This window comes from Sapajus apella, unplaced genomic scaffold, assembly GCF_009761245.1.
Source record: "Sapajus apella isolate SASKATOON/1434 unplaced genomic scaffold, GSC_monkey_1.0 scaffold134, whole genome shotgun sequence".
Classification (NCBI taxonomy): Eukaryota; Metazoa; Chordata; class Mammalia; order Primates; family Cebidae; genus Sapajus; species Sapajus apella.
This window is the reverse complement of record NW_022437074.1, coordinates 348,374-358,199: the sequence shown is the minus strand read 5'-3', so window position 1 is coordinate 358,199 and position 9,826 is coordinate 348,374. Positions and strand designations below refer to the sequence as shown.

The 9,826-nt window shown below is 45.2% G+C and overlaps 1 protein-coding gene across 3 annotated transcripts in view; it reads right to left on the bottom strand.

Moving 5' to 3' along the window:
- Window positions 1–1,251: 1,251 nt before the first annotated feature.
- Window positions 1,252–9,826, bottom strand: part of NCK2 (NCK adaptor protein 2) — a 146,441-nt gene continuing 137,866 nt past the window's right edge. For all 3 annotated transcript variants that reach the window (XM_032262990.1, XM_032262993.1, XM_032262991.1), the window contains exon 5: window positions 1,252–2,533. In XM_032262990.1, coding sequence (XP_032118881.1) covers window positions 2,339–2,533 — 195 coding nt within the window. In that variant the 3' untranslated portion in view covers window positions 1,252–2,338. The remainder of the gene's footprint in view (window positions 2,534–9,826) is intronic.

Sequence of the window (9,826 nt, the reverse complement as noted above, 5' to 3'; positions counted from 1 at the left end):
CTTGAGGAGTCTAAGCTTTAAGAAGCAGGGTGCATTGGCCCTAAGACTGCTAAGGATCACACTGAGGGTCTGAGGCAGCCAGGTCTTCAGGGGGCCCTGAGAAAGCCCCTAACAGGGCACCTATGAGTTAGTTCCAAGTAAGAAAAATGTTGAGCAGATCCCTTGACACGCACAGGCCACCCCCCATGGGCATCCATCACTGTTAGGTAGCACTCGCACAAGCACCCTCACCAGGGCAACCCAGCTAACCCTTGCACAACCCTGTGGATTGCAGCCCCAATTGACTCAGGAGCAAACATTCAGAGATGCTGAGTAATTTGCTGGAGTCCAGGCCCTCAGTATTTGGTGGGATTCCAGCATCAGGTCAAAATGTCATTCTCATTAGTGAGACCTGAAAGAGTCTGGAGGCAACTGGTTTTTCCCTGGATGTATTCTGTCTCATGTAATGATCTCCCTCACTTAGTTGAATGTCTATTCACAATGGCTGGGTGCAATCAACCTCAGGTACAAGACACCAGACTTCTAATTTATTATTATCTAAGGCAACAGAAAGATACAATGACCTCACAGGGAACATGCACGGTAGAGTAAGTGTCCAACACCTTGCTTCTCCCCAACGTCTTCCCAGGTTGGGGTTGGAAGGGTCTGGTGCTGGAGCAGATCCTTGGCTGTGGATCCTGGCTCCACCATGCAGCAGCCATGTGTTGGGTGCATTGCCTGTGGGCCTCACTTTCCTCATCTATAAAATGGGGATAGCAGGTCCCACCTCATGGGGGTATGATGAGGAACAAATGGGGGCACAGTGCCTGGCACAGAGGGAGCACTTGATACATGATTGGCCTAGGAGGGCATGAATGCCAAGTCGTGCGACTCTGCACCCCCAGGGCCTGGCACATCAATAAATGCTCCTGATGGAGAAGACAAATGTGAGTCAGCTGTGGGGGACACAGTGTGAGAGTGCTGGCTCAGTTCAACAACAGTTCAACAACATATTTCTAAAAAAAATACTTTCCAAAGAGCAAAGTTCAGACCAAGCCTGAGATTCTGAGTTCCCTTGGAGTTTCTCTAATTAAAACTCATTATTTCAATATACAGAAATGTGGCAGTAGAAAATGAAAACACACAAGTAATAAATGTGAAGCTCTTCTCTAAAAATGACTCCCGCTCCGCAATGAGCATTCAGAAAATGCTGCAGTAATTACTCTCCCATGATTGAATCGGAGTTTTCCCAAAGATAAATACACATAGAGCCTCGTCATAATACTTTTTTTATTACAATATCCAAAAAACTGGGTATGCAAGTTTAGGGGATCTCAAGACCCCTTCTTCAATTGTAGGAATGTGCCATCTCAAGACGGTATATTTAAACTATAAAGAAGTTCAAATGTAAAGGAAAAAGAAAATGCAATTTCTTCATAAACATTCTGTGTGTCTCTTACTACCAATCACATACTCTTCTGTAAACCCTGAAAATTTTCCCTGTAAATAATATATATATATATATAGTGTGTGTGTGTGTGCATGTGTGTGTGCGTGTCTATGTGCGTGTGTGTGTATAAAGTGTTGGTAGCTCCCTTCCCCAAAGATCAGCTGTTTTCCTTAATCATCTGTATTAGTGTCAACAAACAGCTACAGATACATATTTCTTTGAGAATTAAATACATAATTGTGAGATTCAAACAAGCCAAAGGGCAAGAGGAAAAAGCACTATGTGGATGGCACATTTGGGGTAAATTACCAAAACATCTGTCTGAGTCACCGGTTCCCTCTTTTGCAGACTGCCTTTCCAGGAAACTCTTTCTTTATTGCAAGCACAGCCCCAAAGGCACTGGGCAGTCTCCTCACTGCCATCGCACCCGGTGGTTCCAGTATTGCTATCAGCAAACATGTCGGCTCCCTGCAGAGTCCGGGAGCCATGTAAGGGCACAGGACACGGGCGAGGGCTGCTAGGACTGGGGCCATTGCACCTGCTCTGCCCAGCACGTGGAGGGCCCAGGACGTGGGTGCCGCCGCTGGGTGGCCTGAGGCTCGCTCACGCGCTCAAAGGTGCCCCGTGTCTTTGTCATGAGGGGTTCCGTGAGCGGGATCGAGTGCCGTTCCCAATGGAAAAGGAATAACGTGAACTCGCCCTGCTCCTCCCCTCCGCTAAAGGTGGCCGGCCGGGTGGGCTCGAGTGTGGGTGAGGCCTGGATGGCGAATGGGAGACAAACCGACCAAGCGACCTGAACTTAAAGAGAGACTCGCTGGGAAGCCGTCGGGGCCGTCCCCACGGGAGGAGCCTCCGCGGCAGGGCCGGGCGGTAGCGCCACCAAGCGGCGAGCGTGGGGCCGGGGCGCCGTCACTGCAGGGCCCTGACGAGGTAGAGCTTCTCCCCGTGCTCGCTGGTGAAGATGGGCGCCTTTTTGTAGTGTTCCACCAGCTCGTCCATGGTGTGGAAGCGCCGCTGCCCAATGCAGTAGACATTGTCCACGAGCTGCACCTTGAAGTGTTTGTTCTTCCCTGACGCTTTAAGGGACACGGAGAAGTCGCTGGGCTGCGGAGGAAACAGAACACAGTTACAGCCGGGCCACAGCAGGGAGCGCCTGTCCAGCACGGGGAGGCCCAGGACGTGGGCGCCGCCGCTGGGTGGCCTGAGGCTCGCTCCACTGACTCTGAACCCTCCGGGCACCTCCATCCACCTCTCCCGCCTGTCAAAATGCAAACCACCTTTTTTTTTTTTTTTTTTTTTTTTGAGACGGAGTTTTGCTCTTGTTACCCAGGCTGGAGTGCAATGGCGCGATCTCGGCTCACTGCGAACGACCTCCATCCGTGGGGTTCCAGGGATTCTCCTGCCTCAGCCTCCCGAGTAGCTGGGTCTATACGCACCCGCCACCACGCCCCGATACATTTTGTATTTTTAGTAGAGACGGGGTTTCCCCATGTTGGCCAGCTGGTCTGGAACTCCTGACCTCAGGCAATCTGCCTGCCTTGGCCTCCCAAAGTGCTGGGATTACAGGCATGAATCACCGTGCCTGGCAGGGTCTCTGTTTTATATCTAGAATGGCATCTGACGTCCAGAAAGACCCGGAGGCAGTCCATGATTCTGAAGTTCCGAACAGAAGAAAAATTACACTCTGCTTAGCTCAGTTTCAGTGCTAAATGCGTTTTAGTTATTTGAAAAGTGCAAACTCATTATGGAATATACAGCACCTCATTATGGAATATACAGTGCTGACCTGACTGCTCAAGAAATTTGTCATTTTTTATTTACCAAACTATTTTTTGATAAACCGGGAATTTATTAAGAGTGGTTTGTAGGTAGGCAGTAGCTAGAAATATTACTTCTGATGTCTAACACTGTTAGAAATTAAGACATCAAAAATTTTCTAATTCTAAGCATTTAAAAATATAAAGAGCAGTAGAAAATTCTGGTTGCATTTTAAACACAGTTCACAATCTCCCAGAGGAAGCTGAACTATGGTTTGATTACAGATTTTATTGAAAAATATTTAAATTCTGTGATCTGTCAGTGTCTTAGTTATATTTCAGAATGTCTTAGAAATATGTCATTATTTTAATTAAAATGGGTCTTTTATTGGCTGGGTGCAGTGGCTCACGCCTATAATCCCAGCACTTTGGGAGGCTGAGGCAGGCATATCACTTGTGGTCAGGAGTTTGAGACCAGCCTGGCCAACATGGTGAAACTCTGTCTTTACTAAAAGTACAAAATTAGCTGGGTGTGGTGATGCGCGCCTGTAATCCCAGCTACTCGGGAGGCTGAGGCAGAACTGCTCGAACCCAGGAGGCGGAGGTTGCAGTCAGCTGAGATTGCACCACTGCACTCTGGCCTGGGCAACAAGAGTGAAACTCCGTCTCGGAAAAAAAAAAAAAAATAGCTTTTATCTCATTTTCTGAACAACATGCAGTAAAGAAGATAATGAATGACAAATGTTCTTTTACAAAAATATCGTTTTGATCAATTAATTAAACAAATAACAATTAGTTACTAACACATGCCAGGCAGGCTGTGCCCTGGATACGTGTATGCGTGCATGCAGGATATATGCTCTGTGACAAGCCAGTGCATATAAATAGAGATGGATAAATAGAGGTGGACAGATGGCTGCATTGGGCAGTAAGTTCTATGAAGAAAACCCCAGAGCTGCATGGGAGAGGAACATGAGCTACCAGAGCTCTACATGTGTGAACGTGCGCATATGTGAGAGGGAGTATGTGCGTATTAAGAGAGAACGTGTAGTGTGTGAGTGTATGTGTGTACACACACAGGTTATGAGCTCTAAGTATGTGTGTGCACATGTGAGTATATGAATGTACGTGCACACACAGGTATGCACCGGGGGGCAGGAGGGCCCTCTGGATAATGCAGAGGCAGGGCTGGTAGAGAGTGCTTGAGAAATTGGCACCTTGGTGAAGAAAAGGGAAGAAGGTCCTGCTTCTGCAGCACCCAAGGGGCAGTGTGGCTGGTGGAGTGGAGAAGGGAGTCTAGTCCACAAGGTAAGTGCTGCACCTCTGGCTTGCTAGGTAGGATCAGTTCATGCCTGACCAGTGGCAGGACCACAGCCTAATGTCTGAAATTCTGCATGGAATTCCCACATCAGCTTGCTGCTTTTCTCAAAGCCCAGGAACTTCTTGCTCTGGGGGTCCAGTAGCTTGGGGCCCTGCTTTAAGACCTCCTAGTAGGACCTCCAGACAGTGAACAAAGGCCTAGGCCACTGTCTATCACAGAGTTTACAAAAGCCCAAATAAATGTTTGATAAGTGGGCAACCCTTGCAAAATAAGGAATCACTCCACTCACACCAATGACAACACAGGGGAATGAGTAACTGAGAAAACTCAAATTGTGCAAGGCAGCCGGGCTTACCCACCAGCCACAGCTGTTAACAGAAAAGAATGAAAGGAACAATTGTTAAGTATAGTTTGTATTTGTGCATGCTTCTGCCCCAAACAGATCAAATAAGAACAAACCTTTGAGGGAAAAAGCCCCGTCTCATTGCCAAGTGAAACCTGGGGCTCTATGTCTTAGAGGAGGCCCAGGGCATGCTCCTGGATTAAACTCCAGGAAGAAACCAGAAGGTTAATCTCAGATTAGGCCTCAGCCTATAGATGATTATTCTGTAAATATGTATATGCTGTACTAGAAGTTGTGCCTTTAGGAAAAGATGAAGGGCAATCTCAGCTGCAGAGTTTACCATAAGCCAGGCACTGTGCTAGTTTTATAGATACTTTAATCAACTTAGAGATAAAGTGGCATCAGTTTTAGTGGAGGCAGTATGGGAGTGAATCGTGGTAAATATATGATACACCCAATTTTAATTAAGCCAAATGATCAACAGATGACTTTCTGCGTAGGGAAATTTGCTTTTAATTCCAGCTCCTTAATTTAACATCATGGTGTGTGTGTGTGTGCCTGTATGCATGCATGAGTTGCAGCAATAAATTTTCGCAGCAGAAAAGGTAATTTTTAATTCCATGGGCTCCTGAGCAGAAACCTTAAAGTTAAGGATGTAGAGTCAATTTATGCCAAGCAGGAGTGCTAAAAGTTTGGGAGTGTTCTTTAATTTAAACTGAGATTTTCTGTAGGAAATCTAAAAAAGCACAACCTGTATGCTAACATACACCGTGACATGTTACCACTGAGCACCTCTAAGTGAAGTGTGAAGATGAAGTAGGTCAGATGTTCTCCAAATATGCTTTCAAGACTGGCAGCATCAGCATCCTCTGGGAACTGGTTAGAAAGCAAATTATCAGGTGCTAGCCATGGTGGCTCACATCTGTAGTCCCTGCACTTTGGGACGCCATGGTGGCAGGATTGCTTCAGGCCAGAACTTTGACACCAGTTTGGGCAACATAGTGAGATCCTATCTCTACTCAAAATTTTAAATAATTAGCCAGATGTGGTGGTGCATACCTGTGGTCCCAGCTACTTGGGAGGCTGAGGTGGGAGGATCACTTGAGCCCAGGAGGTCAAGGCTACAGTGAGCTATGATAGGGCCACTGCACTCTGGCCTGGATGACAGAGTGAGACCCCATCTCAAAAAAATTAAATTAAAGAAAAAAAAAAAAAAAGCAAATTCTTAGGCTCTGCCCCAGCCTGCTACAGCAGAAATCCTGGGATAGAGCCCAGCCATCTGTGTTTTAACCTCCAGCACCCTCTGTTTTAATAAGCCCTTCAGGAGACGCTGATGCAGTTTGAGAACTGGAAGAAAATTTGGAAAAATATCAGCAGTGTTGGAGCCACCAACAAATTTTAGTCACCAGAAAAAGATAGGAATGCGATTTATGGGCAAGGCAGCCCATAATGGAGGGAGCTCCGGTCTGTGGATGCCTTTCCGACTCTGTCCTGAGGACTCTGGCTCTGTTCCAGACATCCCTCACAGGGAATTTCCCCTGATGGGAAAGCTGGGACACTGCTGGGGACAGTGCTATACGGGCTCTTCCTTTCAAAGCGCGCCAGTCCCTGCATCTGATGGAGATAAGAGTTACTCCTGCCTCCAGAGGGGGCCAGGGAATGATTCCCATGAAAGCAACTCCATCAGTCCTGTTCTCATCTGTTGTCCTTCCATGGTTGGCTTTCTAGAACAGACTTCAAGAAATCAGATGAAAAAGGACCATGCCACACTCACTCCTCAACAAGTACTAGAGTACTGATAGTATGGTAGAGTACTCTACATTTAAGCTTGTCAAAGAATCTTAACACAGTTTTGAAATACACAGTCAAGTTGCTGGCTGAGGCTGCAGTCATGTGAAGGCTCACCTGCGGATGCAAGCTCTACTTCCAAGGCAGTCTGCTCACATGAACCCCTGGGGGGCTCTGTAGGGCTACTTGAATGTACTCGCAACATGGTAGCTGGCTCACTCTAGATCAAGTGACCCAAGAAAGCGCAAAGAGGCAGCCACAGCGCCTGTCTCAGAAGCTGCTCTCCATCGCTTCTGCCACATCTTGGTCATTAGAAGTGAGTTGCTCAGTGCAGTCCATGCTCAAGGGAAGAGGGTCAGTCTCCACCTTCTGAAGCAGAGTACCAAGGAATTGATGGACATCTTTTTAAGCCATCATAGATGAACATGACACTCATTAAAATTTTCTATGGCTGGACTAAACTAGACTCAGTCCTTGGGTTTTGAAACATCTGCCCTTTGATTTCACCTCTGCAACTGCCACCTTTGTGCTACCTCCCACTGTCCCCACTTCCTACACTTTCCATATCCAAATGTTGTACTTACTTGGTATATAGTAATTTCTCTGTGCTGATTACTAGGCAAATTTTCAAATTTTCTAACATTAGACACTTCTTCCTGTTAAGTCCTTCTATGACTATTCCTTATAAGGAATGATTTTTCTATTCTCATAGTTTTTCAATCAATGGTTCTGGAGAATGAACAATTAGTACAACTCATTCATTCGACCCTTCTTTTCAGCAAGTCATTTTCCAAGTGGAATCTAAGGACAATTAATAGGTTGGTGGAAAACCAATCTCTTTCAGGGCCTCTATGATCACGATTGCTTTTGTTTAGGCTTTAGGTTCCGTGTTTGAATATAATTAAGTGCAAGAACCCTATTTAACTCCATATCCCCACACTGGGCTCAGAGTATCTAGGGTTCAACAAACATGTAGACTTACAAATTTCTAATTTTGACTTCTTACATTATTCATTCCTTTAGGTAATTCTTAACACCTCATCTCTTTGCAATTTGTGCTCGTGATAAGCGGTGCCAGAAAAGAACAGTAGAGAGCACATGCTGTGATCCCATCTCTACGGCTTCACCAGTTTGATCCATTGCATCGAATACGCTGAAAAGCACCTTTGCAGTTTTATAAAACAGATGTCCTGATCAGACTTGCCTCTTCCTCTCTCAAGATTTAACCATTGCTTTCTCATGGGAGGAAAAAAATGAACGCCGAGGACAAACTTTTAATATCCTTCATTTCTTCCTCCATCCCTGAAAGCTTACATATTAATGCGATTTTCTTCTAAACACAATGGCCATGAGAAAATAAGAGGGAGGGGCCTTGCTCCAGGTATTTTTGGTTCTTTAAACCTTAAAATTTCTCCTTATCTTTCACTTTGGACTTTATGAACAGATGAGGGTAGAAATTGTGTGATTCACCAGGCCTCCCACACAGACCCTGGACCGATTTCCGGCCATGCTGAAGTCCCCAAGCATGAACAATCTGCATATAACATTCCTTCCACCCCCAGAGAGATGTTACCCTGTTGGTTTCTTATCAAATGTTGTATCATTCTTTTCTTTTGGTAAAGGTGTTTTTCTCCTTTTACTTTTTTACAGAAGGCACTCTTCTGTCTGCAGAAGTGGTTCATTTACCTCCCAAAATTTAGAACAAATGGGTTAGAGGCAAATTGTAATCCACCGATTAATAGTTTCTCGGTTTTTATCTCAGAAAAACTGCCTTTCAGTTTTACCATTCTATTCAGTCACCTGCCCTCGCCGTCTAAGGTAGTCTTCTTTTAATCAAAATCAACTCCTGTCTACACTTACGCTGCTAGCTGTCACCTGACCCTATGCTCTGTTTTTACATCAAATTATCTCTTCCTTGCCCCAAGTGTGATGAGTCTCACCAGCATTTCCTATTCTCCTATCAATGTTCACCCTATAAAATATTTACTCCTCGGGCCTGAAGCCAATCCACACTGACATGACAAATATTCATCTAATTAACTTTGGAAGTAATCTTATTTACATCAACGATGAAAAATCAATCATCAACTACAAAGCAGCCCTCCAAGTCCCATCTACCTAATCTAGGCAAATGGGGCGTCCCCTGTCCACTTTCTAGTTAGTACGCATGAGTGTGTTTAGCCCTCCCTACCCCCAAATGTATTTCCTAAAGTCACATGTAATACCTTACCATACAGACCTTTAGAATATTGTCCTTGTTATTCTTTGTCTTTCCACAGTGTCATACCTGATGTGACTGAGTGATCATTTAAGTCAGAATTTTGCCATATATCATAACAGCAGGCAAAAGGGCTTGAATCAAGTGCATATACTCCACAAGGCGGTGGTTCTCAAATTGGAGCATCACAAGTATTCAGGGGTTCATAGGTTCTCAGGATTTGGAAGGAAAAAAAGGACTCAGAGGGCTTCTTCAAACCAAGGTTGCAGAGCCCTACCCCAGAGATTCAAAGGCAGCAGGCTGGGACAATCTACACTGTAGCAAGCTTGCTGGTGATGCTGATGCTCCTGGTCTGGGAACCACACTTTGGAATTACTGCCATGGATGGAGGCTGAAGAAAATTACACATTCTGGGTATTCTCCAGTTCACCTATGGCAGCATCTATGCTTGACTCTGTTATACTTCTAATGACTACACCGCAGTTGGAATTTTTAAAATGCTAAAGTGAAATGCAGTAAAGCAAGATGGGTAAGCAGACCAGTCTACAAATGACCCCACCATCAGTTATTACACAATGAACTTATTTATAGTAAATTGCTTTCTGTGTTACAAACTCCACAGGGATCTGAAACTCGGTTTTGTTACTCTATGCTGCTCTTGCCATGCTATAAAGGTCATGTTAAAGAAATGCCTAGCAATAGTGCCATGAGAAACATCCCCAGATAAGTAAATGAGAGACTCCACACAGAAATACAACTCGAAAGGGGAGACATATGCCTGCTGAAAGAAGACAAGCAAAATGTAAAGCTGAGATTAAAAGGTTATGTGGTGATGCACATCAAAACCACAACGAGCTACCACCTCACACCTATAAGAATGGCCATTTTACATATGTGTGTGTGTGTGTGTGTACACATGTGTGTTATCACATGTGTACACACACACACACACACACCCATGTGTAGCTTA